The 25,792-nt window shown below is 42.1% G+C and overlaps 1 protein-coding gene across 1 annotated transcript in view; it reads left to right on the top strand.

The window, feature by feature from the left end:
* Window positions 1-21,570, top strand: part of LAMC1 (laminin subunit gamma 1) — a 126,542-nt gene extending 104,972 nt beyond the window's left edge. Inside the window, exons 16-28 of the mRNA XM_039252980.1 lie at window positions 275-417; window positions 1,357-1,535; window positions 2,634-2,790; window positions 6,910-7,115; window positions 7,550-7,629; window positions 9,106-9,243; window positions 9,986-10,130; window positions 11,368-11,517; window positions 11,766-11,880; window positions 13,151-13,350; window positions 14,451-14,609; window positions 16,832-16,931; window positions 18,530-21,570. Coding sequence (XP_039108911.1) covers window positions 275-417; window positions 1,357-1,535; window positions 2,634-2,790; window positions 6,910-7,115; window positions 7,550-7,629; window positions 9,106-9,243; window positions 9,986-10,130; window positions 11,368-11,517; window positions 11,766-11,880; window positions 13,151-13,350; window positions 14,451-14,609; window positions 16,832-16,931; window positions 18,530-18,786 — 2,029 coding nt within the window. The 3' untranslated portion in view covers window positions 18,787-21,570. The remainder of the gene's footprint in view (window positions 1-274; window positions 418-1,356; window positions 1,536-2,633; window positions 2,791-6,909; window positions 7,116-7,549; window positions 7,630-9,105; window positions 9,244-9,985; window positions 10,131-11,367; window positions 11,518-11,765; window positions 11,881-13,150; window positions 13,351-14,450; window positions 14,610-16,831; window positions 16,932-18,529) is intronic.
* Window positions 21,571-25,792: the final 4,222 nt, after the last annotated feature.

Genomic DNA, 25,792 nt, shown 5'->3' with positions numbered 1-25,792 from the left:
ACGTATGCGGTGCCGGGTCGGAGAGCCACCTTGTAGCAGTTTCAGCAGTGGAATAATCATGTTTGTGAGTGAGTTAGAAAAAGAGGTTCTTAGTAGAACTCATGAAAATTACTTGAACCTCAGGTGCTTAATAACCCATAACATTTTGTCTTAACAGCCCTTTACATTCTGTTTTCTAATACAAGTTACATCAGTTCTGTGCTGCAAGGATGTGAGGGGGAGGTTTGCCCAGAGTCTGTTTTTCTTACCTGAGAAACGTCGTGTTCATTTTCAGGTGTGACTGCCATGCTTTGGGTTCCACCAATGGACAGTGTGACATCCGCACTGGCCAGTGTGAGTGCCAGCCTGGCGTCACCGGTCAGCACTGCGAGCGCTGTGAGGTCAACCACTTCGGGTTTGGCCCCGAAGGCTGCAAACGTAAGGACTGTCGAGACCATAGAACTCGAAGCCTTTCCTACTTCCAGTCAGAACCGCCTGGCCCCGCGGCTTGCAGTCAGGGCGGTACCTAAGCCGTCACGGATACCCTAGTCCATGAGTATTAGCCTCGTCCCATACTCTGGAGATTGAGAGCATCTCGGGTTCCTTTGCGGCCCCCTTACTTACACCTTCTTCTATGGCGTTTCTGAGTCTTTTTCCAGTCTTTTGTCTTAACGAGGAGAGTCTTCCTTTGATTACTGGGCTTTCCCACTGTGCTTAAGGAAATATTTTTAGTGCTCACATTCTGAGAACAGAGACTCTGCTCACAGTTGTTGGTGGACTCACTGGCTGCAGCTCCTTCCCACCCTTGGGGCCCTTTTGATTCGCTTACATCTAAACACCTGCTTCTCCTTGGCATAAACACTTGCCTGGAATTAGGCCTCAGAACAGTTTGGTGCTTTGCTTTTTGAATTCCTTCATTTCCCCTGTGGAATGTAGCATAAATCATTGACCCAGTTCAGAGAACAAAGCAAGCAAACAAACTATAAAATAATGCAAAATGAATATTAGCATTTGGGTTTTCTGTTTCTTTAGTGAGAGAAGCATTAAACAGCAGAGAGATGAAGGTAGAGAAAAATGCTTGAAGTGCATATAAGGGCACTGACTAGTTCACTAGACTAATTTCTATAATTATTAAGTAACATAAATTACGCCCCTGCCAAGGGACGTACATTTTACTTTAAAACTCAGTTTTGCTTTAAAAAGTTCTGTTTTCTCTGCTAAGCAGACTTAACCATTCAAATTCTCATCATTTGGCCCAGTTTTAAAATATCTGCTCACAATGCTAGTACAGTCAGCGTTATTGATATCATTCTGAATTAGAAGGAAATACACTTCCTTCTTTTCCCTGTCATGCACTCTTTTCCCTTTATTCCACAGCGTGTGACTGTCATCCTGAGGGATCTCTTTCACTCCAGTGCAAAGACAGTGGTCGCTGTGAATGCAGAGAAGGTTTTGTGGGGAATCGCTGTGACCAGTGTGAAGAGAACTATTTCTACAATCGATCTCGGCCTGGCTGCCAGGAGTGTCCAGCGTGTTACCGGCTGGTAAAGGATAAGGTAAGCTGTCCACCATGCATTCCCTCGTTCATCCATTCACTCACTCAGCAAACACTGAATGGGTGCTTCATGTGCACTTAGCTTTGGAGAACAGATGGCAAACAAGGTGGACATGGTCCCTGTCCTCCAAGACTTACGTTCCAGTTGGGAGACAAATAATAAAAATTTAAAAAAAAGAAGTACTAACTAAGATAAGCACCAGAATGAGTACAGAGAATAACTGGAGGAACTACTTTTGATAAGGCCTCTCCAAGGAAACTTATCTAAGGTGAGATCTGAAGAGTAAGAGGTAATAAGTTGAATGAGAAGTGATAGGTAGGCTGTTCCAGGCAGAGGGAATGTGGGATACATGGGCCTCAAAGGTGGAGATGGTCCGGGACCTCCGGAATGAGGAGGAGCAGTTTGTGAGAAGACTGGAGAGGTTGGTAGACATAGCTCATGTTGCACCATGTCAACCATAGTAAGGAATTTAGGTTTTATTCCAGATCCAGGGAGAGTGCAAGAGCTTTAAGCTAGGAAATCCAGGTTATATTTTAAGAAGAACACGCTGACTGTTATGTGAAGAATGATGGGTTAGGAGTGGGGCAGAAAGGGAAGCCTGGATTGAATTGGATAAGTGTGTGAGTCTGGGGGCGGGGCGTTAGAAGGGGGAAGGACAGGGAAAGAGAAGAATCAAGGAAGCATCTTGGATTTTTTGCTTAAGGTAGCTGGAGGCATTGTTTACTGAGATGGAGATGGCTCAGAGAGAGCAGATTTAAGAGAAGAAAATCAAGAGTATATTTTTAGATGTTGAATTGAGAGATACCTATCAGAGAGCCAGGTGGAGGTATCAGGAAAAAAATCTAAAATACAAGGGAGAGGTCAGAACTAGAGAATGGTCCACATGTAGTGTTTAAGGTCAAAGGAATAGATAGTTTTTTTCCAGAAGCTGGAGCAATAAAGAAAAACTACCTGTGTTATCTGTTCAAAAGTACACATACGTGAAGTATGTAGTTCTGCACATGAATAGTGCACCCCCTCAATGATTATTCCTGCAGGAAGTACAGCTGGGTTCTCTGCATATTCTACCTTTCCCTTTCCTTCCTTTATCACGTTCAGGTTGCTGATCATCGAATGAAACTCCAGGAATTAGAGAATCTCATAGCAAACCTGGGAACTGGGGAAGAGGTAGTGACGGATCAAGCCTTTGAGGACAGACTAAAGGAAGCAGAGAGAGAAGTTATGGACCTCCTTCGAGAGGCCCAGGAAGTCAAAGGTATACATGTTAAAAAGTGGGTAACTTCTGCCGGGTGGCCCAGTCTTTAGACCTGGCTGCTAGTTCAAGGTTAATTAGTACAGCTTTATAAAATTCTCAATTTCTTAAACTATTTGTAGAATATGAATTTTCTTGAACAATTTGTGAAAATACAAGCACTTGTCAACTTAATGTTTTACAGATACAGCAAGCAAAAACAATTCTCCCAGCATATCAGAAACTATTAGATGTTAAAATTCCAAGTGGTTTGTAAATCTGTTCTGTTACAAATTGTTTTAAAAAAACAGTTTTTAAAAATCATGAAAGGTATGCATTTTGGATGCACATTATTTTAAGTTGAAAATGTGAACTAGTGAGTTATTATTTTATGCACTGCTTTATTTCCTCAGAAAGGACCCTCGTAAGGAAAAAGTAGTCTTCAAGGATTGATTCTTCTGTTTAATAAATGAACAAATGTGCTAATAACATCATGTAAAAGTATATTTTATACTATGTGTATATTTAATGTCCTTTGCAACTATGTCACTTCTCTGTACATTTTCTGTATCATGTTATGATATAAGCTGATTCTATCAGCTTATCTGATCATAAGCAGAGAAGGAGTTGGTTTAAGATTTAGTAAACTATTTTAAAATACTTTATTGACTTTAAAGGAAGTTGAGTTTTTAAAACTTTGAAAGAAAAAGTTACTTTAAGTAATTTACTTTTAAAATCACTTCAATATTTAAAAATATTTTTTTAGTCTTTATTAATTTTTGAGAGATCAAGACAGAGTACAAGCTGGGGAGGGGCAGAGAGAGGGAGATACAGAATCCGAAGCAGGGTCCAAGCTCTGAGCTGTCAGCACAGAGCCCAACACGGGGCTTGAACCCAGAACCGTGAGACCATGACCTGAGCTGAAGGGAGAAGCCCACCTCTCTGAGCCACCCAGGCCCCTCTGTTTTATTTTTATTTCTTACTCTGAATTAAACTTTTTTCTAAATTTGGACAAATCCTTTTCTACGTTTAACTGAGTGCCTATAGTATACCAGGCATAGTGTTAAATACCAATAATGAAAAGATGATAAATAAGACACTGCTCCTTCTATCAAAGTAGGTGATAGACCCCTATCTGGCTGAGGTCACTTTTGTCTAGAAGCATCCCACCATGGAGATACAGATGTTCACATATTCTCAGAGTAAATGTGCATTAACATTAGTACACTTGGAACCACAGTGATTGACTTCTTCATTGAGTTTATGAATCTACCCATTTAAAGTTAGAGAATCTTCCTATCAGAGTACAGGCCAAGAGAAACTAAATGTAGTCCTTATTTCTTATTGTAGATATCCCTAATATATATGATTTTGATTTTATAAAATTAGTGAAGTAATTAGATGCATCTGGTTTTGGCCAGTTTGTTGAATTTTTATATGAGAGTCCAGAAATTGTTCTATGAGGTAAACTTTTAGAAATTTAAAAGTAAGATAAGAGGTTGAGGCACCTGGGTGGCACGGTCCATTAAGCATTCAACTCTTGGTTTCAGCTCATGTCAAGATCTCACAGTTTGTGAGTTCAAGCCCCAGGTTGGGCTTCGTGCTGGCAGTGTGGAACCTGGTTAGGTTTCTCTCTCAATTTCTCTCTCTCTCTCTCTCTCTTTCTCTTTCTTTCTCTGTCCCTCCCCTGCTCATGCTCAAGCGCTTTCTCTCTCCCTCTCTCTTTCAAAAAAAGAGGTCAATAGTGCATGTTAACTTTAGTCGTGTGCTGTGTCGTTGGTACATCTTAAATGTTAAACATAGAATAAGAAGAATTTACATGATTCCTGTTCTGTTTATTCCTTTTCTGTGTGTTTTTAGTATGTTCATTTGTTGGCAAAACCTTTTGGCACACATTTTTCCTGTAATGTATTCTCTTGGAACAACAAATTCACACCTGTCCTGCCATACTCCCTGAAGAATTAAAAGCAGAGTTATCATTAACTGTTGATCAGTCCACTGGAGATATGCGGTGCCAGCACCAGGAGCACATGGGAGCAGTCAAGAGGCAAGAAAGGGAGGTCAGCCAGCATTGTTCCACATCTTGGTGCAGCCCCAGCTAGGCCTAGCTTCCTCTGGCCTAGACTACCCTCCTTTCCTCTATTCGAGCAGATGATCCCATTGGACAGAAGCTTTGACAGAAGCCATGGCCATCATACCTCTCCTTGAGCCACTGACAAGGCAGGAACATAATGGGCTGCTGCTTCTCCTGGCTTGGGGAGCATCATAGCGAGGCTAGGGTTAAAGTCTGCTCCCACTAAAGCTTGATTCACGGAGTTCCTGGCTGACCTTTCCTACTTAGGTTCAAACTAGCCAAGAACAAGACTATCTTCACAATGATTTATCCTTTCAAACCATCCCTGAGTATTTATTTGTAGTTTAAACTTGTGTTTATTCTGCAGCTTTAAAAGGAAATTATATGGTGCAACTAGATTTTGCAATTTGAAGGCATTTGAAGTGATCCTACCAGTTGGATTATCTATTCCCTTTTCAGTTACTGTTGTTACTGTTGTTTCTCTAATGAGCTGGCCAGAGAGATTGGCATCTGTCACATTCCTGAAGATCTAAAGGGAAGGGGCTTTTGTAACTTCATTGGCTGCTTGTGCTTCCTAAGTCAAAATTATTTTCTACTATTTCAGCACTTTTTTGTCTTTCGTTATTTTCCTAAAAATCTTTAGATTACTAAAGAATGTTTAATCATTCAAGCAAAGTCACCTGCTTGTCTATAGTTAGGCAAGAGCTTTGCACCACACCAACTTTGCACGTGTATTTGGTGACCCTGCTTACAAGTTGCTGTTTTCCAAATCTGTATTCATCTTTACTGATCTTAACCATGATCTCTCTTCTTCACATTCCTTGGAGAATTTAGATGCCCACTCTGAGCATCATGTTGAAATAAGAACTGGTCAATTTTGAGTAGGACTTAGTTAAGGTTCTTGTATATTAGTATAATCTCATGACATGTGCGAATTTTGACAGTGACAGAATCTATTTGCATGGGCTTATATTTCTTTTGATTTATTAGGACCCAGGTATGCAATTGAGGTTGAATGGGCATAATTTAAAAAGAACAATTTGAAGGGGCGCCTGGGTGGCTTAGTCGGTTGTGCGTCCAACTTTCACTTAGGTCATGATCTCGCCGTTCGTGGGTTCGAGCCCCGCGTTGGGCTCTGTGCTGACTGCCAGCTCAGAGCCTGGAGCCTGTTTCAGTCTGTGACTCCCTCTCTCTCTGACCCTCCCCTGCTCACGCTGTCTCTCTCTCTCTCCTAGAAATAAATAAAACATTAAAAAAAATTTTTCAAAAAAAAAAAAAAAGAACAATTTGAAGAACTATTCAGAAGCAGAAGTCAGTATGAAAGAAATGACGTGGATATTCCAGAGGGTGGGAGGCGGCAGCATTTAAGTCTATATCTAGCTTAAAGTACAAAATGAATTTATTTTTTAATTTTTTTCATGTTTATTTTGAGACAGAGCAAGTAGGATAGGGGGCAGAGAGAGAGGGAGACACAGAATCCAAAGCAGGCCCTGCATGGTTAGCACAGAGTCTGACACGGGACCTCATGGACCATGAGATCGTAACATGAGCTGAAATCAAGAGTTGGATGCTTAACCGACTGAGCCACCCAGGCACCCCTAAAACACAAAATGAATTTAATCTGCCACACTTCAACATCTGTTTTGAACCTGATTTTTTCCTAGTTTAGAAAAATATCCAGCACTCAGAACTGGCAGTGCTTTTAATAACGTTATATTTTTATGACTAAATCTGGCATGTACTGGAATATCAAGAGCTTTCCTTCGTCAGACATTTCTTGGGTGTCTCCGTTTTGCTAATCACTGTGTAAGGCTGGGGATATAGTGATGAGTAAGAAAGAGAAGCTCACAGTCAAGTGGGACAAACACACAGTTGGAGACAGTTTTATAAAGATAACGATGGAGGTACGCCTGGGCACAGTAAAGACTGACCAGGCCTGCTGATAGGCTTAAGGAAAGCTTATCAGAAAGATCCGTGTTTGGGAGAATAAAGTTTTGCCTTGGACTTCACGTAAGATATGTCCCTTGCTTCAGATAATTTATGGCCTTTTTTCTGCAATGCCATTGCAGATATAGACCAGAATTTGATAGATCGCCTTCAGAGATTGAATAACACCTTATCCAGCCAAATTAGCCGTTTACAGAATATCCGGAACACCATTGAAGAGACTGGAAACTTGGCTGAGCAAGCACGTGCCAGGGTAGAAAGTACGGAGCAGTTGATTGAAATCGCGACCCGAGAACTTGAGAAAGCAAAGATTGCTGTTGCCAATGTGGTGAGTGATTGGAAAGGTCTGAGGTTGGGTTGTAGGAGTCCCCTGGTAATTTTGTAGCAAGTCTGGTACTGTCTGGTGAATGCTAAATTGACTTGTTGTGTCTTTTTGTCTCTAAACATGGAGCAAAAAAGCCACATTGCTCATAGTTGTCGTTAAGTAGTTATCACCAGCTGGATAAAAAACAAAGGACATCTGAGTCCTTTCTCTAGCTTTGTTCCTTCTGTGGCACTAGGCAGTTTAAACTTCCTTTATCCTTTGATGAAAACAGAAATAGTAATCTATAGCCAACGAAGCTAATAATAAGCAAAGATCTTTAAATTAATGAGACATTCTTTCTGGTAAATAATACTGATACATCTGGTTTTGACACTTGCTTTATTAAATTTAAATAATTCAGTCCTTTGAGATTAGTGCTTTGTTTATTTCTTCTTTAGTCAGTCACTCAGCCAGAGTCTACAGGGGACCCAAACAACATGACTCTTTTGGCAGAAGAGGCACGAAAGCTTGCTGAACGGTAACCTCCAGATCCCTGTGTTTTCATGGTTAAGCTAGAACTTTCCTTACAGTGTGTACTCACTGTCCCTCCTTTGCCCACAGACACTTTTCACATAACCCACTTTGACAAAGTTTGCCCTTTTCTGAAATATCATCAGCTATGTGTACTCTTTCCTTTGAAATTAGAATATTTACTTTGAATATGATGCTTTGAGGGAAATTATGTTTGCACATCTCAAAGAAAACCAGAACATTTTTAGACTTTTAATTTCAGACCCTTTAAGTTGGTAGCTAAGAAGCTTAATTGAATTAACTCTCAGATTTTAATAGAAAACCTTTACTAACGCATAGTACATTTGAAAATCAGCCCAAGAAAACAGACCATGTCATTCCTGATTTTTTTAATTATTATTAAATGGAAGGTAGTTTCTTAGGAAAACTTTAAGTTGTAGGAGAGCTTACATTGAAAAATATCTGTTAAACAAGTTGCTAGAATGTAGGCTTCAAGAAGGCAGCCCTTTTTGTGTTTTGTTCACTGCCAAAGTTACTGCGCTTAAACCCATGTCGAGGATATAGTAAGTACTCAATAAGTGTGTCGAATTCATTGCAGAGCAGCTTATAGACCTCATGGGTGTGGGTGCTGAAGTAAGCCCAGCGTTAGAATTTTAACCTTATTGTTCAAAGCAATTACTTCGGCTTCTTGCTTTAGCACATGCTCTCCTTTTATTCTTTGTAAAAGTAAATGTGTGAGCTGTGCCATTTAGTTCATGGACCATTCATGGTTTCATAGCTAGATTTTCTGATTAAAAGATGACAGCTGAAAACATATGGAAAAGTCCTAAGAAAATTAGATCTTGAAGATAAAATAATTCTAGTGTCTTTCCTATGGGAATTTTGAAAGAAAGCTTATCAGACCAAAAAGGAGTGACCACATACAACAGTATGACACTGTAATAGAAATTTTAGGGCTGACAGTCTTACGAGTTACCTGGCTGAAATTTCTATTATTTGGGTGGATTCCCTGTTGACATGTTTCTTTCCATTGGGTGTTGGGTGGCTTCGCCTGGTCAGTAATTAGGTTACCTGTGCACAATCTGAATAGCCAAAGCTGTTTCAGAACTATATCGTAACTGAACCAGAGTAAGGATTAAACGTTAGCTCTGAGGTTTGTGCTTATGACTAGATAAATGAGTCCTTGGAAGCATATGTGGTTTTATAAATTATTCTTAATTATATTTAGAAGTAATTTTTTGAAGACATGTAAACATTTGCCTCCATAAACGTTATAGGAAAATATTGTTTGGAAAATATCATTTCCTCAGATTGTTGAATGCTATTGTAAACTTTGCAAAATTCCAAATGTGTAAGATTTTTCCAGTGTTTATAGAGCTCTGCCCACATCAGCATATGTATATATAATAAGGGAAGCATTCTGCCTCTTTCTCGATTAAATAGTTCTGTTTTGTGGTTTATTTGTTTCTTTTACTTTACACAGCCATAAACAAGAAGCTGACGATATTGTAAGAGTGGCAAAGACAGCTAATGAGACATCAACTGAGGCATATGATCTGCTTCTGAGAACACTGGCGGGAGAGAATCAAACAGCACTGGAGATTGAGGAGCTTAATCGAAAGTGAGTGTCATTTAAAAGTGGCTTCTGGCCTTTCAGTTGTTCCTGTAAGCGGCACCATGTCAATGAAAAATGAAATGCCGATGGATTCAGGGCATGCATTCATGCAGTAAGAGTTCTTTTGTTAATCATGCTTTAAAATGGTGCCGTAATTAGAGCGGGGCTGTAGAGCCACAGAGATTTTATTTGATCCAATTCCTGTAACTACAGAGAAAGGCAACAAGATTAGCCATGATACTTAAAATTCTAAAAAGAAGAGAGAACGTATCATAGAGTAAGTAGAGAAAATATACTTGAGCTACAAATGTTTAGGAGGTGTCCAAAGTAAGAAAATATGTGGTAAGCCATATGGTATAAATAGAAGTGATGAGATAAAATATAAATTTAAGCTGTGTTGGTTTTAAATAATAGCATTTTAAAATAGCATTTGCTCGTGGCGCCTGGGTGGCTCCGTCGGTTAAGCATCCGACTCTTGATTTCGGCTCAGGTCATGGTCTCAGAGTTTGTGAGAGCACGCTGACAGGGCGGAACCTGCTTGGTATTCTCTCACCCTCTCTCTCTCTCTCTCTGCCCCTTCCCTGTACACACACACTCTCTCAAAAGAAATACACTTCAAAATAAAATAGCATTTTCTTTGAAGTTTTAGAAACTCTGTTGTAGTGATTTGAACTAGAATGAATGCAGTTGACATGGAGATGCCAGAAGCAACTAAGTTTTTCACTCAATCACATCTTTTGTTCCTTAGATACGAACAAGCGAAGAACATCTCCCAGGATCTGGAGAAGCAGGCCGCCCGAGTCCATGAAGAGGCCAAAAGGGCGGGAGAGAAAGCAGTGGAGATCTATGCCAGCGTTGCCCAGCTGACGCCTGTGGATTCAGAAGCACTGGAGGTACGGGGTGGACAGGCTGTATGCACAGGGAGCTGGTTGTCACCACCATCCCCCGCCACAGCACACACTCTTGCTCCCCAGGCACACACACGCACACACATACCCGCACAGTCTGGGTAAAGGCTATTCTGACTGCTCTGTGACTATCACTGGTACCTTCCTCCTCCGTCCTCCAGCTGACTCAGTGGCAATGTCAAGTTCATTTTAGATATGTTAACAGAACATACTATGATAAAGAATCCCATGATTGGGGCGCCTGCGTGGCTCAGTCAGCGGGGCGTCTAACTCTTGGTTGCAGCTCAGGTCATGATCTCAGGGTCATGGGATAGAGCCCCCCGTTGGACTCTGTGCGGAGCCTGCTTAAGGTTCTCTCCCCCCGACCCCCCTGCCTCTCTCCCTGCTCGTGCTCTTGCTTGCTCTCTGTCTCTAAAAAGACAAAACAAACAAAAAAACCTGTGATTATAAACCTTAAACAGCAAAGACTATTTACCGATATTAACAATCACTCCTAAATCTTTAATATAAATCCTAATTGTTATGGATATGTATTTATTAGAGCACAGTGCACCAGGTACTATCTGGTTGAGAATGAGAGAAATGGAAGAAAATGGTTTAAAGGGAAGAACTCTTACCAGGATGCTGTTGGGCAGGTGAAATATTTGGGGTTTGGTAGTATTTTATTGCATCTGTACTCCAATCATGAATCGTCCTCCCAGGTTCTGTATAAATTCTATATATTTTTTTTACATTAAACTTGAAATTAAGTTTTACTTCTTACATCTGAGATGTTGGCTTGACTTTTTATCATAAAGGTTTAGCTAGGTCTCTTCAGACATGTATATACTGCATGATCTCACCTATTTGAAATTTGAGAATAGGCAAAACCAATCTATGATAAAAAACCAGACCAGGGGCAGCTGCACTGTTGAAAAGGGAGGTGTGGAAAGTAACTGGAAAGAGATACAAGGGAATTTCCTGGGGTGGAAATATTCTGTATCTTGATTGGGGTGTTGGTTACACAGGGAAATATATGTGTCAAAGCTCATTGCAGTTAAGTGCTGTGCCTTTCACTGTGCGTGAAAGGTTTTTGAAAAAAAAAAAGTCCGTAAAATCTTGACCTGTGCTGCTCTTTTAAAAATATCTGTTGAGTCTTAAGTGTTACAGAGTTACTAAGGCTAGCTTTTCATCAGTTTCATTGTTTTGTCTAAAATGTCACAATCTTACTTGCTTTTCACAGAATGAGGCAAATAAAATAAAGAAGGAAGCTGCGGACCTGGACCGTCTGATTGACCAAAAATTAAAAGATTATGAGGACCTCCGAGAGGACATGAGGGGGAAGGAGCTTGAAGTCAAGAAGCTTCTGGAGAAGGGAAAGATCGAACAGCAGGTTGGTTTGATTTGCAGGTTGCTACCTTTCTCGAGGCAGAATTTGAAACCGTGCACGCGGAAGCTGTGTCTGTGACCCTACTGCAGGGACCGGGCCACAGGGTGTTCGGAGGGAAGTGTGTGGGGCACTCAGGCCCAGTGCTATAAGCAGGCAGGGGTCACGTTGGTAGCTTAGAGGTGCCCGGTTGTTAGGAGGAAAAAGGGCTTTACCTTGGAGGGCTTGTCCCCTGATCTGCCACATGTTTGTAGACTGCAGACCAGCTCCTAGCCCGAGCGGATGCCGCCAAGGCTGTTGCCGAAGAAGCTGCGAAAAAGGGACGAAATACCTTACAAGAAGCCAATGACATCCTCAACAACCTGAGAGGTATGGACGGGTCACATAATACAGTAAATCTCCATGCTTTCTTCATGAGGGCGACTTCCTTTTCTTTTTTCTTTTTACCCTGAGATTCTTGGAACATCTATAATATGAAAGATAATAGTATAATAAATCCCATAAATCCTTCACCCGGATTCAGCAGGTACGATTTTACCTGTACCTACTTCATCCCCCAGCTTCCACCCTGTATTTTGTATGCTGAAGTATTTCAAAGAAAAATCCCAGAGAGCAGCGTTGGTGGTACAGTGGTGAGCATAGCTGCCTTCCAAAGAAAAATCCCAGAGCTCATGGCATTTTACCCCTTTATATCCCAGTGGGGGAGGGGTGGGGGAGGAAATTTTCTGATGTTAGAGTAACTCGTGTTATCAAGATGTGCCTATTTAGCTGGCTCATGTTGGTAAATGGAGATTACTTTTAATTTTCTGTGCCAGTTATATCTCAATCTTTACGTCTTCTTTCCTCACCCAAGGTAAAAAAGACATGTGCCCAGTTCACTGAATAGTGCTGGACGTGCCTCTAATAAAATAGCCCATAGGTTCTATAAATATGGAAGCTTTACAAGATAATGGTTGAGGGGCACCTGAGTGGTTCATTTGATTAAGTGTCCAACTTCGGCTCAGGTCGTGATCTCACGGTTCATGGGTTCAAGCCCTGCGTCGGGCTTTGTGCTGACAGCTCAGAGCCTGGAGCCTGGTTCAGATTCTGTGTCTCCATCTCCCTCTGTATGCATATGCTTGCTCTCTCTCAAAAAGAAACATTAAAAAACCCAAAACAAATTTAAAAAAAGATAATGGTTGAGCATATTGGCTCTGGTGTCATGGGATTGAGTTAGAATCCCTGATCCACCTCTTACTTCTGCGAACCTTGGGAGAAATCATCTACCTCTTTAATCCTCAGTTCTCACTTACAAAAATTATACAGGGCCTGCATCACAGTCACATCAAAAAGCTCTTCACTCAGTAGCTAACACAGTAAACACTAAATAAACTGCAGCTTTTAATATTGGTTGCAGTGGTAGTAATGGCATACTCGGTACTTTGCATGAAAATAAACTTCTTTCCAGAAACACGTTCATTCACAAGAATCTGAAGCCTTGTGCTTTGTTCTTCTCAAGGCTGCCCATGCTGTTTTTCATTTTTCTCTCCTGCCGTTCATTGTTCATAAAACAAAATCCGCTTGCAGCTCCCTGAAAGGTTCCCTTTTGGCTTGTTGAGAGTTTAGTTCAAACGCATTCCTTGAACTTGCTTTATTTTAGATTTTGATAGGCGCGTGAACGATAACAAGACAGCTGCAGAGGAGGCTCTAAGGAGAATTCCTGCCATCAACCAGACCATCATTGAAGCCAATGAAAAGACGAGGGAGGCACAGCTGGCGCTGGGCAATGCCGCCGCGGACGCCACCGAGGCCAAGAGCAAGGCCCACGAGGCTGAGAGGATCGCCAGTGCTGTCCAGAAGGTATGTGCTTTCCGCTTCTCCTAAACGCTCTTTGCTCAGGTACTTGTCTAGTCATTTTCCAGGTTCTTTCCAGACCCCTAAAAGCCTAGCAAGCTTCTTCCTCAAAGCCAGTAAAATTATCTTCAACTATCTGTGTTCATTTTTCACTAGGCATTAGAATAGGTACGTCCATTGACTGAAGAGGGAGAATCATTGAAATCATCAGAAGAATCCTTTAACATTTCTCCTGTTGCCTCAGTGGCAGGGGCTGCTTTGTGACGAGGGGATGGCTTCCTGGACCCACAGAGCCCCTTCCACAAAAAAATCAGACTCTTCTCACATAAACACAGTTCTTTGACATGGACAGCTGAAATTTTTTTCAACCCTATGTGGAGTGTCAAGCCCATCCAACTCTGAGGCCCCTCTTTCAGGCGTATTTTGTGTCTGAGCCCCTCCTGTGTAACTGCCACTGCCAGGATTCCTTCTTCTCATCGTAAAGAATAATCTCTTTAAGCTGGCGTTTTCCTACTTAATGGTAATCTGTTTTATTTAGGAGAGAGACTGGAATAGATTCTAAACTTCTGTGTTTGAGAATCATGTTTTTTTAGCTTGTTAAGAGTAGTTGGTTTGGGAACTAATTATATTTTATAAAATACTCCTATTTCAGGATCATGGTCTTTTTTTACATTGTGATGAGTTGCCAAGTAGAATAAGGCTACGTTTCCATCAAAGTGCATACATCTGAAAGTGTCTAATCAGTGTGATGTAGTGGAGACTGTATACCATGTAAATGTTTTCTCAGTTGCTCGCCATGTGACCTCAGCTAACAATGGTGATAATAGAACAGGAAGTATTAAGGATAAATAAGAGAGTGCAGATGAACTATTTTTAAACTATATAATGCTATTACCTTAGGTGGTAAGGCTAGCTTTCCTTTCATTCCTGTTGTTCGGAACACAAATAAATGATACCATAGCTCAACATACAGCATCATTTACTGCCCTCTTCTTGCTGGATTGTATTTTTCAGCCATTTTACAGATTATAAAAGGTGTGGGACATACTTTAGAGAAAGGAAAGCTTTTTTTTTTTTTCACTAGCCATTATTTATTTTGTGCCTAGAATGCTACCAGCACCAAGGCAGAAGCTGAAAGGACGTTTGCAGAAGTTACAGACCTGGATAACGAGGTGAACGATATGTTGAAACAACTACAGGAAGCAGAAAAGGAGCTGAAGAGAAAACAAGATGATGCCGACCAGGATATGATGATGGCAGGGATGGTAAGCAGTTTGTCTGGGCCTATTTGCCCCTGGGCAGAAAGAGAAGGGTGTTCAATCATAAAGATCCCCATCTTGTTAGGAAGCGTCTCTTTCATATTGACTTCTGCTTCTCGTTGTATCTTGGGGCCAAGAACTGGGTTAGTAACTGACATAGAAGACCAAGAATTTGGTCCCCCTGCCAGGTCGTTGCACAATTGTCCTGTCCCAAGCTCCTCTCAGTTAAAACAAAACGTTCTTTCAGACATTTGAAGCTTTAGGACATTGCAAAGTACATATTTATATTTTTGGAGGGATGCTTCATTGATGGTATAAAATCAAAAAGGAGTACAACGAAAAGTTCATGTCCTTCCTACTTTTGTCATCCCCACAACTTGCTTTCTAGAGGCCAAGACCAGTTTCCTGTGTTTCATTTTTAAAGATGACAAAACAGTTGTATCTCTAGTTTAATTACTTTTTTACCTTTTGCGATGGTGTTGGTAATTAAATTGACTTACTAAATGCATGGCCCAATGAAGAACAAGAATCCCTTTTTCTGTTTTATGCTGTATGTTTTCAAAAGATTTGAATGGAGTCACAGTGGAAACATAACTTTTCAGTTCAGCTGGACTACAATCACAGGAATGATAGACATAACCACATTTAATTGTGCCCTTTCTGTGCCAGCCCCAGACCTTTCTTCCACTGCTGGTGAAGAGCAGGCCTTTTACTCTGGCTCCTTTTCACCTTGCAACAGAAAGGAAAAACACTAACCCTGTTTATCCAGGCAAAGAAGACTCTAGGGAAGTGACATCGGGAAGCATCCCTGTGCAAATACCTTATTTTATTGTGCTTTTGGGGTTTTGTTTCGGACTTTAATTTTCTGTAGCAAAGTGTGGCTCAAAGGGAAATTCCCATATAGTAAGAAATATTTGTTTTTCATATGTGCTGAATATCTCTGGATTTCATTTTTAATGAAACAGAACATTAGACTTCGAGCCTGTTGCAAGAAGGAAAAGGATATGTTCTTTATGAGCTTCCAAGAAAGGGTATGGATTCAGTTCAAAGGGTGGAAGAAGATCGACCTTTTGTTTCGTTTGGTAAAGAGCTTCTAAGGAGTACAAAGCACCCTGGCGTACACTGTCCCATGTATATTTACGTCAGTCGTGAAAGACACAGCATTGAGCCAGGATTGTTTAAATATTTTTCTTAACCACAAGAGCAAAGCTTACATTGTCCTGGAAGAGGCGGCTGGAGACCACAGGTTAAATGCAGTGGTATTGCTGTCCACAGGCTGTACCAAAGTCATTTACCCACTCCTGGGATACACACTGAACAGCCTACCAAGGCCCAGGAAGAATGGCTGTGATTTCAGTAGAAATTAATCATTTATTTGTGAAGGTTTTTTCCTCTTCTTCTTTTTAAAAATCCTACACTGTTTCAATCCAAAAATGTTGCATTATCTTGAGCCAAAAACTAGGAAAAACAATCATGTGGTAGGGAACTCCAAGCCACTCATTTATATCCTGAGTAGATTTATTTGTGAGAGCATCTGTTTTCTGATATTTAGACACTTCCTCTTCCATTGCCATTTCCCATGACTCATGCACAGTGTATTTGTTCAGGTTTCATGGAATTTTCCCAAATATATTTACCTTTGGTTGATTTTTAAAATGTAAATTGTATTGCCCCAATTTGTGCAAGTATGTGCACGCTCGTGTGTATGTGTGTGCATGCGCTCATGCACGCGCCCATGTGTGGTTGCCTGGGGCTGGGTTCTAGAGAGTGTTGCTTGATTATGAAAATTTTTTGAGACTAAACATTTCTAATAAGTCTCTTAAGAGTGTCCTGAAGGACATATTTCAGCTCTAAAATGTAGTTTTTATACTCATCCCTAAAAATACCTCATTTCTGCTTGCTGAATTTTATTATGAATCTACTGTGTATTCTTGAGTGAGAAAGTGAGGAAAGGAAATAATATTGGTCTTTTTGAAATACAGTCAGTTTAGGCACGTGGACTGCCTACTCATGACGGTCATAGGAATTAAAAATAGCAACATTTCACCGTGAAGATAGGACCAAAAAAAAAAAAACCTTACAGTGAGAGATTGTTGTTTCACGAGTTAGGAAAAGGGAAGCATCTGAAAATGGACTTGCTGGCTGATTGGCAGAGTGGGGGGGAAATACTTCAGGAAGATGAAGACACACCATTGGGACTACTGTTCTCTATCCTTTTCCCCACACAGGCTTCGCAGGCTGCTCAGGAAGCCGAGATCAATGCCAGAAAAGCCAAAAACTCCGTCACCAGCCTCCTCAATCTGATTAATGACCTCTTGGAGCAGCTGGGTAAGGAGCTGGAGAGCCATTTTAGGCAGGCTCTCAATTCTGGGGACTGTTTGTTCTTGGGGTCTGTTATAGTTGTCACAAAAACAGATATTACAGTGTGAGTATTGTGTGAACTGAAACTTGACTTTAGGTTGTATTAATTCAACAAGTCCTTCTTCCATGGCATATGATCGAAGTACCGGACTCTGACCATGGCCCAAGGACTTCTAAAATTAGGAAGATAGGCTGCCAGTTAGAGTGGCTCATTTATGGTAAATGTTTATGACATATTGAGCAGCTCATTCTGCTGGCAGAGTGTTTTTAAAGGACTTAGAGTGAAGGATTTCAGTGGTAGAATAAAAGAACACTTTAAGCTGGGGGTGACTTCACTGCCTGGAATTCTCTTCATTTGCTAATTAAAAGGATAATCTGAGAGTTTTTTTTAAAAGATTATTTGATTATTCTCTTACTGACATAATAAGGAAATATGACCATGTTGAAATGCTTTGAATCTAGTTTAATAGAGAGCAGGCTTCATTATAGGACAGATGTACTTTTGTCACGAGCCTACATTATAAAGTGGTAAAACTCCAGCCAGTACAGCTTTGTAGCAAGGCATTCTGTTTTAATTCACCAGCCCTTAAGGTTTGGTCAGTGTTTCATTTGGAGTTTTCTTTTGGAGCAGGGAGAGGGGAAGGTATCTTTTTTTTCATCTGTCTAAAATATCAAGAATAATAATGTGCTAACAGATGGGTTTTAAAATGACAGGAAGCTAGAGGAGGTAGCTTTTTGTGGGCAGAAAGAGCTAGAATTTAAAGTTAGACTCGAGTAGGAATCTTTGTTTTGTTGCCTTGTAAACTGTGCAAACTTGGGCAAATCAGTTAACATCTGAGAATCACTTGCGTAAGATGGTCTCATGAGAATTTAATCAAGCACAGTAAGCGTAACGTGCTGATCGCTGTGTGGCTGTCTGCTTTCGTTAATTATGGAAGCAGTTCTTTCCAAAAGAACTTTTTCTTGATAATTTTAAAGTGAAGCTTTTGCTGAAATTATTTCAGCATTTTGTCCCTGGCCGTTTTCCGTAGGAGGGCTCCAAATAGTGTCTGACTCCTAAAGGCAGGACATGACTCCCCAAACCAGCCCACCTTCCCTGGAATCTAAGAGCTGAGGGCTTAGAGTTCTAGCATAAAGATTTTTATGTTCATTAGATGGCATTAAAATGACATACAGCTTACATATATAAACATGAAAATGGCAATAAATGTTATCAGATGACCTTCAAAACCGCAAGTGAGGCTTAAGGCCTCAAACACGGCAGCTGTGTATTTAGAAAACATTTCACAAAAACTGTTTTCTCAGAAAAAAACCCCATCTAACCCAGTATCCATTATAGGCTCTGAGCTGTCCTTGCTGAGTCAGGTCAGCGTTTGTCCTTGGTCTGCCTTGACCACGCCCTTGTACAGCACAGGTGATCTGCATGTCACACGTGCAGGCTGACACTGCCGGGGGCAACTGGGGGGGGGGATGTTTATAAAAGGCAGGCGGAGTTACTTGTGCAGTGATGTGATAACCCTTAGTGAATGCATCTGTTTCCTTCTGTGTCCTTTCGGACTCTACAGGGCAGCTGGACACGGTGGACCTGAACAAGCTGAATGAGATTGAAGGCACCCTGAACAAAGCCAAAGAGGAGATGAAAGTCAGCGACCTGGACAGGAAAGTCTCTGACCTGGAGAATGAAGCGAGGAAGCAGGAGGCCGCCATCATGGACTATAACAGAGATATCGAGGAGATCATGAAGGACATTCGCAACCTGGAGGACATCAAGAAGACCCTACCGTCTGGCTGCTTCAACACCCCATCCATTGAAAAGCCCTAGCGTCGTGGCTTAGGGCCAGAAGGCAGCGCCCCCCGACCAGGGAGCCCTTGTGAGGCCGTAGAGTGCCTTAACACAAAGATGACATTTTCCAGACCCCCACTTCTCTGCTGCTCTCCACCACTGTCCTTTTGAACCAGGAAAATTCACAGAACTTAAAAAGAAGCAAGTCAGACATCATGAATCGGGAACCAAGGGTTTTATCTGATAGTCTCTCTTCCACGGAAGGCACCCCCTTACCCACACTTTCCCTTCTGAGTTGCAGGAGGACGTGGCACCTTACGTTATCGTATGGTGGCGTAAGCGCTTCGTGGGAACCGTCTGCCAGGGCTGAGCAAGTAGCCCTCCCTTTCTCACTGATACCAACAGACCTCCTCACAGTCTCAGTACTCTCGTTTCTATGAAGGAAAAGTTTGGCTACCACTAGTAGCACTGTGATGGCCAGTACATCCAGTCTATCGATAAAGAAAATGCACCTACATCTACTACCCCTCCTCCTTTTAAGCAAAAGGAAATAAACATCCTGTGCCAAAGGTATTGGTCATTTAGAATGTCAAGAGCCATCATCAGTTGTTTTAGCTATTTTGAGTAGAGGACACTGAGCCATCCGCGGGTAAGGATGCAATTATTTATGACAGTCTCCAGGAGAATGAGGCTGCAGAAGCAGGCTGAGCATTTTCTCGTATGTTAATAATTGACTAGGAAGATAAACTTTTCTCAGATCTTTGGGCAGCTGATAAATCTGGATGGGCAGCTTGCACTCACCCATAGACATCTTCTGATATTCCTATAAAAGGAATTTATACGGAAGTAATAGGGATATGATAACCACTAAAGCCTTTTTCAAAATCAAACTAATCCTTAGAGCCTTTTTAGTACGTTAGTCTTGGAACTAGTGCTGTTGATCCGGTAGAGAGAAGTTGGTCCCTAAGATCTTGACAGACAAACACAGAACAAGCCTCCTCACCCTAGTCTTTCCTAGCAAAGGGAGAAAACTTAGACGCAAGTTGTGTTGTCAGGATCCCACATACCTGTTTTTCTTCCACTGGGGAGAGATGACGCTTTGACCCTTCCCCTCAATTAGCTTCTGACGTTCCCATCTTCTAGAATCTCTCTAAACACATAGTTTGCCAAATCCTGGTGGCAAATCCTTGCACTCAGTATTTCACATAGCTGCCAGCACCATCTAGTTCCTGCACTTTGTGATTTAAACCCACTCTAAACCTTCCCTCCACGTGTAGAGGGAAGACCCGTCGGTGGAGTCGCCTAGTTGGCTTCTCAACTTTTGATCCTCAGCTCTGTGGTTTTCTTTTAAGATCACAGTGTGACGATTCCCTGCCACACAACCCCTCCCTCCTACCAGCCCACCTTTTTGAGATTCATATATAGCCTTTAACACTATGCAACTTTGTACTTTGCGTAGCTGGGGGGAAAGAAACTATTATCTGACACACTGGTGCTATTAATTATTTCAAATTTATATTTTTGTGTGAATGTGGTTTTTTTTTTTTGTTTATCATGATTATAGAGTAAGGAATTTATGTAAATATACTTGGTCCTGTTCCTAGAATGGCACTGTCTGTTCACTTCTTCACTCCATTTTTCCTCCTCACTGGCACAGCGTGTCTGGATACCTCCTTCCCCGCTGTCTGCAGGTCTTTGCATTGCGTTTGTTCCCCGTGGCTCTGCTCCTCGCCTCATGTTTGCAGCATCTTCATTTCCTAACATTCATAGTGACCTGCTTTCCTCCACACACAGCTGCTCAAAAGAGGTACCTCACACCCTCTTCCCCTGCAATCCTGGGACCTTAAACTGCAGCGTGTCGGCGTTCCTGATACCCGCTCCAGGGCAGGGAGGTCAGGTTGACAGAACATGGAGAGGTTAGGACATTGTGCCCAGTGGGATCTTTAGCATCGATGTGGGTCTAGCCAGGAACGAGCTAGAAATGCCCTGACACTTTGAACCAGATGGGTCATTTTGATGAGGGAGTGCGCAGTCACTGAGCGGGCACAGGGCATCAGGGACAGTGTACACAGACAGGGTGGGTGGGAGCAGTCAGGCCACTCCGCTCTCCTCTTTCCGCCTCCTTGCATCCCCGAGTGGGCTACAGGCGTTCCGACTTGGCATACCCTTTCCTCGGCTGCTTCTCTCCGGCCTCTCCTGCTGTGGGGCGCGGCTCCTTCTTGCCAAGTTTTCACATCAGTGTTCCCTCGCCAGCTCCTCTTATTTAGTGGCCACATTCTAACAGAGACATTTTGTTTAAGGTTGCAGGACAGTGACTGCAGATAGACTGCCGAGATAGTTTCCCTCTGGCCCATGGGTCAGCCTCACACACCAGTAAGTCGTAGGCCACAGTGAAATTTGGGTTGTTTTTTTTTTCCCCGTTTTGTTTTGTTGCTTTCTTCCTCCATCTGTGTAGTATATTTTTAAACAGAATTTTATTTTTAAAACAAAAGCTCTTTATAAGACAATACCTTCATTACACTCCTGCGGTATACATGATCTTATTGTATAGTTCCAGTTATCTGTATCTTACGTCATAAAATCGACAGGGTGGCCACTGCGGAATGCTGGGTGTCGCAGGGGACACAGACAGCTGTTCCCTGGAATTGTTCCTCCTGATTCCAACTGTGGCCCTTTTATATGTGCCTTCACTTAAGCTGTTTGCCTTAATCTCTACAGTCTTGCTCTCCAGGGTGGTGAATAAAATGCAACACTTGGCATTTTTTATGTTAAAAAAAAACAGTATTTTATTTATAATAAAATCTGAATATTTGTAACCCGTTACATTTGGTGTGGCCTGAGTGTGGTACTGGGGACACAGGATGTTTTGAAAGGTATGAAGAAGAGAAAGCTGCTCATAATCTTATTGGGGTGACGTATTTTCTTGAGAACGGTCCAATATATGTGTATATGTTCTGTATCGTGTGCGTGTACGAGTGTGTATGCATGTATCAGTATGTGATATACAGATACATATACACCCACACGTACATGTGCATAGGTTATATATACAAATACCATACATATATTTTTACCCTTCTCAGATGAAGAATACTTTGGTGTGGTCCAGAAGTAGGCAGACTCTCTGTAAGCTAATCTGTAAATACTGTAGGCTTCACGAGCCATACAGTCTCGCTACAACTACTGTGCTGTTGTAGCATGAAAGTGGCCCTGGACGTGCGTGAGTATGGCTGGAGTCCAAAAACTGGCATGGGCCTGAGGGCTGCCATTTACCACACCCCCCGGAGACTCTGACACTTATTTGGGCTGCTTCTTAAGTTAGCAGCTGTACGTAAACCAATGTCTTTCTGCCTTTAAATACACATACAACTTCAGCCAAAGGGGGGGTTCTTCAGATGATGGGAAACACTCTCAAACATAATGGAACGAAGAGAAAAAGGAAGTAATGTGCTGAACGGGTAGGCCGGAAGTAGCTCCTTGTACCTCACTCCTTCTGGAGGGCTGGCCCCGCTGGAGTAACCCGAGGCCAGGCGAAGAGTCTGAGAACTACGGACACAGCAGGAAGGCTTCAGTTTGCTCTTCTGTGCTGCTTGTAGCCCCGAGTCCCTGGGGACGACATGGCACCTTCCCGGTCAGAAATCCTTGTAGCTAGGATGCCCGTGAAGAACCTGAACTCTTCTCAATTGGACTTGCTCAGAGAGAGCTTTAGAGGGCACTAGTTACTAGCTTTCTTACATACCCTGTTTTTAACCCCTTTGGTAGGATCCAACTCAAATGCAAATACATCTTTGTAGATAACTGTCAGAGCGCTGAGTGGGATCTTAAAAATTTGCTCCTATTCTTTTGTTATTTCAGGGCCAGGAGTTTCTCCAAAGTTGGTATACACATAATCTGATTCAAAATATCCCCCAAAGGTATACACCTAAAATAAGTATTCTCGAACCCTGATAAATCTGAATTCACCAGCCCCACTTCATTAAGCTCAAAATGTAGAGCCTAAAGAATACCTCTGGCACCCAGGAGAGCCATGAAGTAGAAAGGCAGCTGGTGCCTGCTTCCTAGGGTGAGAGAGGACCCATCCCAAGGAAAGACCAGATCCCTCCAGGCCCTTAGTTCATGGAACTAAAAATAAGACAATTGGACATAGCAGGTATTTTTGCCTGTTCACACTAAGCAGGCTTTAATGAAGTATTAATCACTGGAGTGAAAAATAAACTTCCTAGTAAATCTGTCAGAGGCTCCAGTGGTTCAGAAGTCAACAACTAGATTGCCTGCCTTATATTTGTACCAAGTCCCCCCAAATGATTCTATCTGCTCTACACAGATGATAATGTAAATAGAAATTAATTATATGCTTAAGAAAGGGAAATATTTAGCAGAAGTCAAATAAAAAGCTAAGAAGCTCCTGGTTGGGAATTCAAATAAGAGAAACCCCAACATTTCAAGTGTTGTTCTAACACCTCCATGTCATTCCTTTAACTCTTCTCCCACCCATGTTCTTTCTTTCTCTGTTCCATCCAGGAAAGCCTGAGGTCAAGGTGTCACCTCTTCTGTTGGAATTGGCCAGTCCTTCCCTATGTGCACCGCTCCTCCCAACCTTGTACTGGCTTCTGACATGACTCTTGGACACATGCTTATCGAGCAGGTGTCTCTCACCCACCTTTCCCCACAACCTCCCTCAAACTCCCCAAGATCCAGGTCTCTGTATCCATGTCCACATCCTCAGGACCAGGAAGCATCCCAGAAGTAGTCACTGGGTTGTCAAAATGGTCTGAAGTAAAGTCTACCTCTCTCGTTTACCTATTCACCCATTTCTGTTACTGGAGCAGAGAGGGAGGTTTACAGGTACTTGTTAATGCCCTCTGTCCCCTCCTGCCAGAGTCATTCTGCTCTCAATACTCCCACTAGGGAGGGCTTTGCAGGAGGGTAAGCAAAAGTGTACTCTCTCACCAAGTGGCGAAGTGCCCTGCACACACAGCTGGTGTGGCCCGGTCTACGCCTGTTGCTCTGCATCCCAACCTCACACCAGCCGTTCACAACACTGTGCACGTGAGCCTGCCAGTTTTACCCACGGCCCCTTTTGTACATGTCTCTAGCTCCTGGCCCACATTGTAACACTGATTCCTTTTCTCCAACTCCTCGGAATGGGCCTGGTAAATTTCCACAGCTTGGTCGGTGTTTCATTCTGTTTGCCTATGTACCTTAGAAAGACTGGTAATCTAAGGCCATCCAGATATTGCTTATGATTAATTCAGTATAGTTTGTATTCATTTCTATAAAAAGCTGCGCATCAGGCCCTTGATCGAGAATGTAACCCTCTGATACAACTTTGTTCCCATGAGTATGTCTAAGTCAACTTAAGTGATTCTCCAGGAAATGTGCCTGGTCATACCTTCAAGGACACCTCTCCATCCTCCCATAATTATTTACCACCATGGCTAGTAACAGAAAACTCTCCTTGAACTTCAGACTGATGCTTTTGAGCCCACGATGTCCGCCCTTTTACGGAGATCCTTTGTTCTTTCAGTAACTAAATGCAGTCATCAAATTGTGCCATAGCAACGGGTCTTAAGAATTTCTAATGCAATTCCTTTCTGAATATTCTGGGCCGGCCTTCTAGGATGTGGGATCCAATTTTTCTACTCTTCTCGGTCAGTTGATCCCAGCCGTTCCTTGCATGGGCATTTCTTTCCTCCTGAGCATGGTTTCCAAGTTGAGGTTAGTGCAGAGTAAGCTTAAGTCCAGCCATGAGCAGAAGTGTCTGGGGAAGATGTGCTGTCCTAGTGTGGATTACACGTTCCTGGGCTGCTGAGCCAGCATCCGAGATAAAGGCTCAGGTGAAACTGCTATGATTTCAGTGATTACACGTTTAGTGTGGTCAGAGACATTTGTGTTGCAACTTGCTCATCGCTCTTGGCTCAGACAGTCTGCTATCTGTGCTGTCTCGGTCGGGCTGAGCCAGAGGCTCAGAGCTGGTCAGAGTTTTGCCACACAGATTGCAGACAGGTTGCCCTCCTTACATTTCTGAAAGACTGGGAAAGGACTAACACTATCAAGATATCTTGCTTTGTATACTGATATTTTAAAAGGTACCTTCATAATATGTTCTTTGATTTGCCCCTGATTTGATGAGGGTCTTCATTTGACCAATGAGGAGACACAACCGTGGTTTGCTGCTCCAGCACCTTAACCACTATTTTTGCATGTTGCTTTATTCTCTCGTGATTTTGATTCGTTTTCATTTTAAGAAGCTCTAGTAGATACATGCACTTTATAAGAAGATTCCTCAAGTCCCTTTTTCTTGGAGAGACCAAGGCAGGATTTAAATATATTAGTAACTTGCCCAATAGTAAGGAACCAGCTAGTGGCAGTATTACTTGGAACCTGATTGTGTTTAAGCATCTGGGCTGTATACAGCAAACAGCTTACCCCCTTTTCTCATTTGCTGTGGTTTTTCCCTCCCTTTCTCTTCCCTTATGTAGAATCAGGGATAGGAACGTAAAGTTGGCTCACCAATATCACCCTCACCTAGCTTCCTAATGTTACCATCTGATATAACCATGGTACATTCATCAAAACTAAGAAATTAAAGTTGGTAGAAGACAACTATGGTCTTTTGCCTACTTTTAAACACTTTCTTTTTCAAGATCCCAGTTTTAAAGTAATACTGAGGGCCCCTGGGTGGCTTAGTCTGTTAAGCATCTGACTTCAGCTCAAGTCATGATCTCATGGTTCCTGAGTTTGAGCCCCACATAGGGCTCCATGCTGACAGCCCAGAGCCTGGAGCCTGCTTCAGATTCTCTCTCTCTCTCTTTCTCTCTCTCTCTCTCAAAAATAAACATACATCCAAAAATTTTTAAAAAGTAATACCGAATTTTTTTCTTTTATTTTTTTAATGTTTTATTTATTTCTGAGATAGATACATCATGAGCAGGGGAGGGTCAGAGAGAGAGGGAGACACAGAATCCAAAGACAGGCTCCAGGCTCTGAGCTAGCTGTCAGCACAGAACCCAACGCAGGGTTCGAACCCATGAACAGTGAGATC

This window comes from Hyaena hyaena, unplaced genomic scaffold (genome assembly GCF_003009895.1).
Source record: "Hyaena hyaena isolate Hyena2069 unplaced genomic scaffold, ASM300989v1 scaffold_439, whole genome shotgun sequence".
NCBI classification, from domain to species: domain Eukaryota; kingdom Metazoa; phylum Chordata; class Mammalia; order Carnivora; family Hyaenidae; genus Hyaena; species Hyaena hyaena.
This window is presented reverse-complemented; position numbering and strand designations above follow the sequence as displayed.